The 11,342-nt window shown below is 46.1% G+C and overlaps 1 protein-coding gene across 2 annotated transcripts in view; it reads right to left on the reverse strand.

Annotated features, from left to right (window-relative positions):
• Window positions 1–5,454: 5,454 nt before the first annotated feature.
• Window positions 5,455–11,342, reverse strand: part of med28 (mediator complex subunit 28) — a 33,208-nt gene continuing 27,320 nt past the window's right edge. The window contains exons 4-6 of one of the 2 annotated variants that reach the window (XM_070440538.1): window positions 9,365–9,448; window positions 6,130–6,173; window positions 5,455–5,871 (exon numbers count right to left, since the gene is read on the reverse strand). In XM_070440538.1, coding sequence (XP_070296639.1) covers window positions 5,829–5,871; window positions 6,130–6,173; window positions 9,365–9,448 — 171 coding nt within the window. In that variant the 3' untranslated portion in view covers window positions 5,455–5,828. Of the gene's footprint in view, window positions 5,878–5,964; window positions 6,174–9,364; window positions 9,449–11,342 lie in introns of both variants that reach the window. The other variant, XM_070440537.1, reaches the window with a different exon arrangement.

Genomic DNA, 11,342 nt, shown 5'->3' on the forward strand with positions numbered 1-11,342 from the left:
ATATAACAGAGATTTATACAGGGGAAAACCTCTGTCTAACCAGGACATTATAACAGGGGAAAACCTCTGGTCTAACCGACTATAACAGAGATATACAGGGAAATTGTAGTAAATATATTCTTATATTTTGAGATTCTTTTCAAAGTAGCCACCCTTTCCTTAGATGACAGCTAGAATGCTTTCCAACAGTCTTGAAAGGAGTTCCCACAGTATGCTGAGCACTTGTGGTGCTTTCCTTCACTCTGCGGTCCAACTCATCCTAACCATCTCATTTGGGTTGGAGGTCAGGGTGATTGTGGGGAGGCCAGGTCATCTGATGCAGCACTCCATCACTCTCCTACTTTGGTCAATAGCCTTATAACAACCTGAGAGGTGTGTTGTGTTCATTGGTCCTTTTTCCATGTTGAAAAACAAATCACACCTCCTCCTCCATGCTTCACGGTGGGAACCACACCATCCACCTCCTCCTCATGCTTCACGGTGGGAACCACACCATTCACACCTCCTCCTCCATGGCTTTCACGGTGGGAACACACCATCACACCTCTCCCCCATGCTTCACGGTTGGAACCAGACCATCACACCTCCTCCTCCTGCTTCACGGTGGAACCACCACCATCCACACCTCCTCCTCCATTGCTCACGGTGGGGAACCACACCATCACACCTCCTCCTCCATGCTTCACGTGGGAACCACACCATCACACCTCTCCTCCATGCTTCACGGTGGAACCACACCCCCACACCTCCTCCTCCATTGCTTCACGTGGGAAACCACACTGCAGAGATGATCCGTTACCTTACTCTGCGTCTCACAAAGACACGGCGTGGAACAAAAATCTCAAATCTCAGATCTCATCAGACCAAAGGACATTTCCACTGTGGTTAGGTCATTCAATCAATCAATCCAAGTTTATTTTATATAGCCGTTCGTACATCAGGCTAATATCTCGAAAGTGCTGTACAGAAAACCCAGCCTAAAACCCAAAACAGCGAAGCAATTGCAGGTGGTAGAAGCACGGTGGCCGTAGGGAAAACTCCTAGAAAGGCCAAAACTAGGAAGAAACCTAGAGAGGAACCAGGCTATGAGGGTGCCAGTCCTTCTTCTGAGCTGGCTGCGGTGGAGATTTATAAACAGAACTATGCCTAAGATGGTTCAAAATGTTCATAATGACCAGCATGGTCAAAAATAATCATGAATAATTTTTCAGTTGGGCTTTTTCATAGCGATCATTAAGAGTATTCCGGTTTCTTGGCCCAATCAGTCTCTTCTTTATTATTGCTTCCTTTATAGTGGTTTTCTTGCAGCAATTCGACCATGAAGACTGATTCACGCAGTCTCCTCTGAACAGTGTGAGTTGAGATGTGTCTGTTACTTTGAACTCTGTGGAAGCATTTATTTGGGCGTGCCAATTTCTATGAGCTGGTTAACTAATGAACTTATCCGTCTGCAGCAGAGGTACTCTGGGTCTTCCTTTCTGTGGCGGGTCCTCATGAGAGCCAGTTTCATTCATAGGCACTTGAAGAAACTTTCAGTTCTTGAAATTGGTTCGTATTGAACTGACCTTCATTCTAAAGTAATGATGACTGTCATTTCTCTTTGGCTTATATTGAGCTGTTCTTACGCATAATATGGACTTTTTCTTTACCAAATAGGGCTATCTTCTGTATACCACCCCTACCTTGTCTCAGCACAACTGATTAGCTCAAACGCATTAAGAAGGAAAGAAATCTCCAAAATTAACTTTAACAAGGCACACCTGTTAAATTGAAATGCATCCAGGTGGACTACCTCATGAAAGCTGGTGAGAGAATGCCAAGGATTGTGCAAAGCTGTCATCAAGCAAAAAAAAGTGGTGGCTACTTGAATGAATTCTTCAAAATTAAAATATATATTTTTTTTAACAAGAAAGAAGAAGGGATATATAACATACTACAAAACAAAATGACCAGAAATAAAGAAGAAAACAGATTAAAAACAACAATTATACAGCGGAAAGGGATTTCATGGTGTACAGATGAAATATGATTATACTGTGTACAGATTGCAATGAAGAAAGCCTAATCAGGACAAGATCACCAGTATGTGAGATGACTGCTGCATAACTGCAGGGCAATTGATACGAGTTGAGATCCGTATTGGACCTGACCCATTATTATGTTATCGAGGCCGTCTAGACTCAAACCCTTCTTATGCCCAATAAACAGTCTGATAACTGGATTTATGCGCATTTATTAGTATTGAAAAAAAATGTCAGTAAACGTTTTTTACAATCCTCACTAGATAGTTAAAAGACATTCAACCTTGCCCGCTTTCACCAGGAGTGTTTTAAAAAATAAATAAAATTGTTTTGTTTTCTCAACTCAGTTGAAATTATAGTCTAAAACATACAGCTGTAAGACTTCCGAAAATTCCAGTTGTCCCTTTGGGTAACGTAGCAATGTTTTCTGCGCGGTTACATACGTCGACTACTCTTCAACCAGTTTCTCTTACCGTATGGGTAGCGTAGCAACGTCATTACTTGCGTCGCGTTACATACGTCGACTTCTCTCGCACCGAGTTTCTCTTACCGTTGTGATTTATCTGATCGTTGGCTACCTCGTCTCGTTATGTGTCCGGTAAACAACAACCAGTTCAGGACCATTATTCTGACCATCTAACGCAACGTTCGGCATTAACAGTCGGATATAAAGCCCTATTCTAGCATTAGACCGCAAATGTTACTGCTGCGTTAGAATATAAAACAAATGTTTCGTATTGATTAGATTTAATAACATGGAATATAATGTTATATATTACCTTGTGCCGCTGTGGGTCCGTCACCTGAGTGAGAGGCTGCCGTGCGGCGACTAGTACAGTATCATCTACGAGCCTGATTGGACGAGGGGAGAGGAGACTGACGTCAAGGGGGCCGAACGGGGCGCTCTGATTGGCCCTGGGAATGGATGAGTATGATAGTGAGACGCGGATTCCATAAAAGCAACGACCAATCAGCGAGCAGCAGGCTTTCATAACGTTCAGAGCGTTTATAGAGACAGTAGGAGGAGAGAGGATTGGGTGGTGGGGTGGGTGTATGACCGTGTGTGTTTGTAACCAGCAAACTTTACAAAGAGTAACAGAGGTGTCCATTGGTCTCTCTCTCCCCCTCCAGGGAGATCCATATTGGCACCATGGCCCCTAATTATGCAGCACATGTTGGTTCATAACCCAGCAGTAACCTACCTGATGCAGCACATGGTTCTACAAGCCTTCAGGTGTTCTAACCCAGCAGTAACCTACCTGATCAGCACATGTTGGTTCTAACCCAGCAGTAACCTACCTGATGCAGGCACATGTTGGTTCTAACCCAGCAGTAACTAACCTGATGCCAGCACGATGTTGGTTCTAACCAGCTAGGAACCTACCTGATTACAGCACATGTTGGTTCTAACCCAGCAGTAACCTACCTGACTGCAAGCACATGTTGGTTCGTTAACCCAGCATAACCTACCTGATGCAGCACATGTTGGTCTAACCCAGCAGTAAACATACCTGATGCAGACATGTTGGTTCTAACCCAGCAGTAACCTACCTGATGGGAGCACATGTTGGTTCTAACCCAGCAGTAACCTACCTGATGCAGCACATGTTGGTTCTAACCCAGCAGTAATACACTATCTGACTGCAGCACATGTTGGTTCTAAACCAGCAGCAGTATACCTTACTCTGATGCAGCACATGTTGGTCTCTAACCATTCAGCAGTAACCTACTCTGATAGACAGACACTTGTTGGATTCTAACTTCCAGCATAAGCTACCTTAGTGCAGCCAAACATGTTGGTTCTAACAGCAGTAACCCTACTGAAGCAATGTTAGGTTCTGTAACCAGCAGTAACCTACTCTGATCCAGCACATGTTGTTCTAACCCAGCAGTAATACACCTGATGCACACATGTTCTGTTCTAACAACCAGCAGTCCAAACCAATATCTGTCAGACAACAATGTTGGTTCTAACCCACAGAACCTTACCTGATGCAGCAACAAATGTGGTTCTAACCACAGTAATACAACACTGACTGCAGCAATGTGTTCATAAATCTATCAGCACATAAACTCTACTGCATGCATGTGCAACATTGTTAGGTTTCCCCAATGTAACTACCTTGATCCAAATCATTATAGTTCTGTAAACCTTCACATAACATACTGATGGAGCAAACATAGTTGGTTCTGACCGAGAACCTTACCTGAGACAAAACACATGGTTTTCTAACCAACTCATATCTGTGCACACATGTTGTTCTAACCCACATAACAACCTGTGCAGCAAACACTGTGGTTCTGATCCAAGCATTAACATACTGCTGCAAGCAACATGTTGTTCTGAATCCACACATAATCCTATCTGAGCGACCACAACTTGGTTCAATAACCTCTCAGACAAAACCTAGTGTTCTGTATCGCAACACATATTGGTGTCTACTCAGACAAGTATACAACTTCTCGAACTAATCACAACGTGTTCAGCCAAATCATATTCTGTAGGACAAACAATTTTCTGATCCAAGAACTCGACAAAACATGTCAAAAACATTAAAAACAATTCGTTTCTGATTCAAACTCATTTATTCTGTCAGAAGCAAACAGGCGTCTAATGTGTTCGTTCCAAATTATAGTCAGACAAAATGTAAATCATTTTCGACAAACATATTTCTAGAGAATAGTTCTGATACCATAGACTCATTTTATTCTGTCAGGACAAAACAACTGGATGGTCTTGATCCAAACTCATTTATTCTGTACAGACAAAACACAACTGGTGTTCTGATCCAAACCCATTTATTCTGTCAAGGACAAAACAACTGGTGTTCTGATCCAAACTTCCATTTACTTCCTGTCAGGACAAAACAACTGGTGTTTCTGATCCAAACTCATTTATTCTGTCAGACAAAACAACTGGTGTTCTGATCCAACTCTTTATTCTGTCAGGACAAAAAAACTGGTGTTCTGATCCAAACTCATTTATTTCTGTCAGAGACAAAACAACTGGTGTTCTGATCCAAATTATACTCATTTTTCTGTCAGGACAAACACAACTGGTGTGTTCTGATCCAAACTATTTATTCTGTCAGGACAAACACAACTGGTGTTCTGATCCAAACTCATTTATTCTGTCAGGACACAAACTGGTGTTCTGATCCAAACTCATTTATTTCTGTCAGGACAAAAAAACTGGTGTTCTGATCCAAACTCATTTTTATTCTGTCAGGACAAAACAACTGGTGTTCTGATCCAAAACCATTTATTCTGTCAGGACAAAACAAACTGGTGTTCTGATCCAAACTCATTTATTCTGTCAGGACAAACAACTTGGTGGTGTTTCTGATCCCAAACTCATTTATTCTGTCAGGACAAAACAACTGGTGTTCTGATCCAAACTCATTTATTCTGTCAGGACAAAACAACGGTGGTGTTCTGATCCAAACTCATTTATTCTGTCAGGACAAAACAACTGGTGTTCTGATCCAAACTCATTTATTCTGTCAGGAAAACAACTGGTGTGTTCTGATCCAAACTCATTTATTCTGTCAGGACAAAAAACTGGTGTTCTGATCCAAACTCATTTTATTCTGTTCAGGACACAAACAACTGGTGTTCTGATCCAAACTCATTTATTCTGTCAGGATAAAACAACTGGTGTTCTGATCCAAAACTCATTATTCTGTCAGGATAAAAACAAACAGACTCAAAATATTTACACAAGTCAAAAAGAAAACCAAAGATATATACTGTCCGAGAATGAAGAGAGAGATGTGTTAGGTCTGTTTGAGGGGTGCAGCGGGGAGACTAGCTGAGGCCTGTTCCAGGAAGCCAGGGTCCAGGTGGAGGGAGAGATGTGTTAGGTCTGTTGTGAGGGGTGTGCAGCGGGGAGACTAGCTGAGGCCTGTTCCAGGAAGGCCAGGGGTCCAGGTGGAGGAGAGAGATGTGTTAGGTCTGTTTGAGGGGTGCAGCGGGGAGACTAGCTGAGGCCTGTTCCAGGAAGACCAGGGGTCCAGGTGAGGGAGAGAGATGTGTTAGGTCTGTTTGAGGGGTGCAGCGGGAGACTAGCTGAGCCTGTTCCAGGAAAGACCAGGGGTCCAGGTGGAGTAGATCTGACGGTTTACGATGCTGGACACTGACATCCTCCAGAACCTACAGACAGAACCAGACACACATTAATTACAGACAGAACCAGACATTACCTACAGAGAGAACCAGACACACATTACCTGACAGACAGAACCAGACACACATTACCTACAGACAGAACCAGACACACTTACCTACAGACAGAACCAGACACACATTACCTATAAAACAGAACCAGACACACATTACCTACAGACAGAACCAGACACACATTACCTACAGACAGAACCAGACACACATTACCTACAGACATGTTATATCTTAAAAGGACCGCATTCTCATTAATTTGATATAAATCTTGAAGCCCGTTCAAAACCAGAATGAGACAGGATCCAGGAAGTGATGGCACTGAGCCAGCAAACGAGACCATCGGCCCTTTTCTCAATTCGATTTGTTTCAACTCCTCCGCCCCCCTCTCGTCTCCTTTCCAAAAGGTCAAAAGGTAATCGAGGAGAGGCGCGAGGAGGGAAAGTGACTAAAACCGCTTGTATGAAATGAGACTCCTTCCTCAGGAAAATTATGATTCCAGGGGTGGATCGCAACATGAAAAGGTGTATAGTGCAGACTAATGTAGCTAGTTGTACAAGACATTTCTAGATAAAAGGTTAGTAGCATATCGTTTCCTCCCCCAGAAAACAAAGGGGGAGTGTCAGGTTTCAAAACTCCGTGAAGGAATCATGTGGATAAACTTCTGCTTCCTGGTCAAAAGGATGTTATGGAGGAAGGGAAGACTCATGCTTCCTGGTCAAAAGGAGGAGGACTCTGCTTCCTGGTCAACAGGATGCTATGGAGGAGGAAGGACTCTGCTTCCTGGTCAACAGGATGCTATGGAGGGAGGGAAGCTCTGCTTCTGGTCAAAAGAGGCTATGGAGGAGGGGAGGACTCTGCTTCCTGCGTCAAAAGGAGGCTATGGAGGAGGGAGGACTCTGCTTCCTGGTCAAAAGGAGGCTATGGAGGAGGGAGGACTCTGCTTCCTGTCAAAGGAGGCTATAGGAGGACTCTGCTTCCTGGTCAAAAGGCAGGAGGAGGAGACCTGCTTCCTGGGTCGAAAGGGGCTATGGAAGGAGGGAAAGACTCTGGCTTCCTGGTCGAAAGGGGAGGGGGGCTATGGAGGCAGGGAGGACTCTGCTTCCTGGTCAAAAAGGGAGGCTATGGAGGAGGGAAAGACCTTGCTTCCTGCGTCGAAAGGGGGCTAATGGAGAGGGAAAGACTCTGCTTCCTGGTCGAAAGGGGGCTATGGAGGAGGGAAGGACTCTGCTTCCTGGTCAAAAGGAGGCTTATGGAGGGAGGAAAGACTCTGCTTCCTGCGTCAACAGGATGTTATGGAGGAGCGGAGGACTCTGCTTCCTGGTCAAAAAGGACGTTATGGAGGAGGGAGGACTCTGCTTCCTGGGTCAACAGGACGTTATGGAGGAGGGGAGGACTCTGCTTCCTGGTCAACAGGAGGCTATGGAGGAGGGAGGACTCTGCTCCTTGGTCAACAGGATACTATGGAGGAGGGGGAACTCTGCTTCCTGGTCAACAGGATGTTATGGAGGAGGGGAGGACTCTGCTTCCTGGGTCAACAGGATACTATGGAGGAGGGAGGACTCTGCCTCCTGGTCAACAGGACGTTTATGGAGGAGGGGAGGACTCTGCTTCCTGGTCAACAGGACGTTATGGAGGAGGGGAGGTACTCTGCTTCCTGGTCAACAGGACGTTATGGAGGAGGGGAGGACTCTGCTTCCTGGTCAACAGGATACTATGGAGGAGGGGAGGACTCTGCTTCCTGGTCAACAGCGATACTATGGAGGAGGGAGGACTCTGCTTCCTGGTCAACAGGATGTTATGGAGGAGGGGAGGACTCTGCTTCCTGGTCAACAGGATCTATGGAGGAGGGAGGACTCTGCTTCCTCTCAAAGGAGGGAGGACTCTGCTTCCTGGTCAAAAAGGAGGGGAGGACTCTGCTTCCATTGGTCAAAAGGAGGGGAGGACTCTGCTTCCTGGTCAAAAGGAGGGGCAGGACTCTGCTTCCTGGTCAAAAGGAGGGAGGGACTCTGCTTCCTGGTCAAAAGGAGGGAGGGACTCTGCTTCCTGGTCAAAAGGAGGGGGACTCTGCTTCCTAGGTCAAAAAGGAGGGAGGACTCTGCTTCCTGCGTCAAAAGGAGGGAGGACTCTGCTTCCTGGTCAAAAGGAGGGGAGGACTCTGCTTCCTGGTCAAAAGGAGGGGAGGACTCTGCTTCCTGGTCAACAGGACGTTATGGAGAGGGGAGGGACTCTGCTTCCTTGTGTTCAACAGGATGCTATGGAGGAGGGGAGGACTCTGCTTCCTGGTCAAAAGGAGGGGACGACTCTGCTTCCTGGTCAACAGGATGCTATGGAGGAGGGGAGGACTCTGCTTCCTGGCTCAACAGGATGTTATGGAGGAGGGGAGGACTCTGCTTCCTGGTCAACAGGACGTTATGGAGGAGGGGAGGACTCTGCTTCCTGGTCAACAGGATACTATGGAGGAGGGGAGGACTCTGCTTCCTGGTCAACAGGATGTTATGGAGGAGGGGAGACTCTGCTTCCTGGTCAACAGGATGGTTATGGAGGGAGGGGAGGACTCTGCTTCTGGTCCAACAGGATGCATGGAGGAGGGAGACTCTGCTTCCTGGTTCAACAGGATGTTATGGAGGAGGGGAGGACTCTGCTTCCTGGTCAACAGGGATACTATGGAGAGAGAGGGGAGGACTCTGCTTTCCTGGTCAAAAGGAGGGGAGGACTCTGCTTCCTGGTTCAACAGGATGTTATGGAGGAGCGGGGAGGACTCTGCTTCCTGGTCAACAGGATGTTATGGAGGAGGGGAGGACCTCTGACTTCCTGGTCAACAGGATGTTATGGAGGAGGGGAGGGACTCTGCTTCCGGTCAACAGGATGCTATGGAGGAGGGGAGGACTCTGCTTCCTGTGGTCAACAGGATGTTGATGGGCAGGAGGGGGAGGAATCTGCTTCCTGGTCAACAGGATACTATGGAGGAGGGGAGGACTCTGCTTCCTGGTCAAAAGGAGGGGAGGACTCTGCTTCCTGGTCAACAGGATGTTATGGAGGAGGGGAGGACTCTGCTTCCTGGTCAACAGGATGCTATGGAGGAGGGGAGGACTGTCTTCTGTTTTCCTACTAACATTTACACAGTCCTCAACAACTTATCAGTTTCCGGGTCACGGAGGACGTACCTGCTGCCAGTGGTGCAGCTTAGACAGGTGTTTCTGAACAAGCAGCTCTTTCCTCTGGAGTTCATTCCGCAGCTCAGACACATCCTGGAGAGAAGAGAAGAGAGAGGAAGAGAAGAAAGAGGGAGAGAAGAGAGGGACTAGCTGTTAACAGCAGTCGGTGGCTGTCCTAACACCACAACATCACCATACTGGTGAAGTTTCCCCATACATACAGCTCCAGGGTGAATTTTCCCCCTAGGTACAGATCTAAGATCAGCTTCCCCTCCCACAATCCTAACATTAACCATTAGTGGGGAAAATGTAACACTGATCCAAGATCAGCATCTAGGGGCGACTTCACCCTGCTCCATATAGAGCCATCAAATTCACCAGAACCCAGTTCCACTGGTGTTTCCCTCTAATCAGGGACTGATTTAGACCTGGGACACCAGGTGGGTGATTCCTCTCTAATCAGGGACTGATTTAGACCTGGGACACCAGGTGGGTGATATTAAATGACCATCCAGAACAGCAAAGCTGGTCAGGTAAGAATGGAATAGCCCTGGTATACAGTATCACCTACCTCTTTGATCACCTGGTCAGGTAAGAATGGAATAGCCCTGGTATACAGTATCACCTACCTCTGATCACCTGGTCAGGTAAGAATGGAATAGTCCTGGTATACAGTATCACCTACCTCTTTGAATATCCAGGACTTATTCCATTCTTACCTGACCAAGGTGGTCAAAGAGGTAGGTGATACTGTATACCAGGACTATTCCATTCTTACCTGACCAGGTGAGTCAAGAGGTAGTAGTACTGTATACCAGGACTATTTCCATTCTTACCTGACCGGTGGTTCAAAGAGGTAGGTGATACTGTATACCAGGACTATTCCATTCTTACCTGACCAGGTGGTCAAGAGGTAGGTGATACTGTATACCAGGACTATTCCATTCTTACCTACCAGGTGGTCAAGAGGTAGGTGATACTGTATACCAGGACTATTCCATTCTTACCTGACCAGGTGGTCAAGAGGTAGGTGATACTGTATACAAGGACTATCCATTCTTACCTGACCAGGTGGTCAAAGAGGTAGGTGATACTGTATATCCAGGCTATTCCATTCTTACCTGACCAGGTGGTCAAGAGGTAGGTGATACTGTATACCAGGCTATTCCATTCTTACCTGACCAGGTGATCAAGAGGTAGTGATACTGTATACCAGGAGCTATTCCATTCTTACCTGACAGGTGGTCAAGGTGATACTGTGTATACCAGGACTATTCCATTCTTACCTGACCAGGTGGTCAATGGTGATACTGTATACAGGAGTCCATTCTTACCTGACCAGGTGGTCAAGAGGTAGGTGATACTGTATACCAGGACTATTCCATTCTTACCTGACCAGGTGGTCAAGGTGTGATACTGATTACCAGACTATTCCATTCTTACCTGACCAGGTGATCAGAGGTAGGTGATACTGTATACCAGGACTATTCATTCTTACCTGACCGCGTAAAGAGGTAGGGATGCGTATACCAGGGCTATTCCATTCTTACTGACCAGGTGGTCAAGAGGTAGGTGTACTGTATACCAGGACTATTCCATTCTTACCTGACCAGTGGTGTCTATAGGTAGTATCTGTACACCAGGACTATTCATTCTACCTGACCAGTGACACAGAGGTAGGTGATACTGTAACCAGGCTATTCCATTCTTACCTGACCAGTGTGAGTCAAGGTGATACTGTATACCAGGACATTCCATCTTACCTGACCAGTGTCAAGGTGATACTGTATACCAGGACTATTCCATTCTTACCTGACCAGTGGTCAAAGGTGATACTGTATACCAGGACTATTCCATTCTTACCTGACCCAGGTATCAGAAGGTAGGTGATACTGTATACCAGACTATTCCATTCTTACCTGACCAGCTGGTCAAGAGGTAGGTGATCTGTATACCAGGACTATTCCATTCTTACCTGACCAGGTGG

The sequence above is a fragment of the Salvelinus sp. IW2-2015 genome, unplaced genomic scaffold (assembly GCF_002910315.2).
Source record: "Salvelinus sp. IW2-2015 unplaced genomic scaffold, ASM291031v2 Un_scaffold2636, whole genome shotgun sequence".
NCBI classification, from domain to species: domain Eukaryota; kingdom Metazoa; phylum Chordata; class Actinopteri; order Salmoniformes; family Salmonidae; genus Salvelinus; species Salvelinus sp. IW2-2015.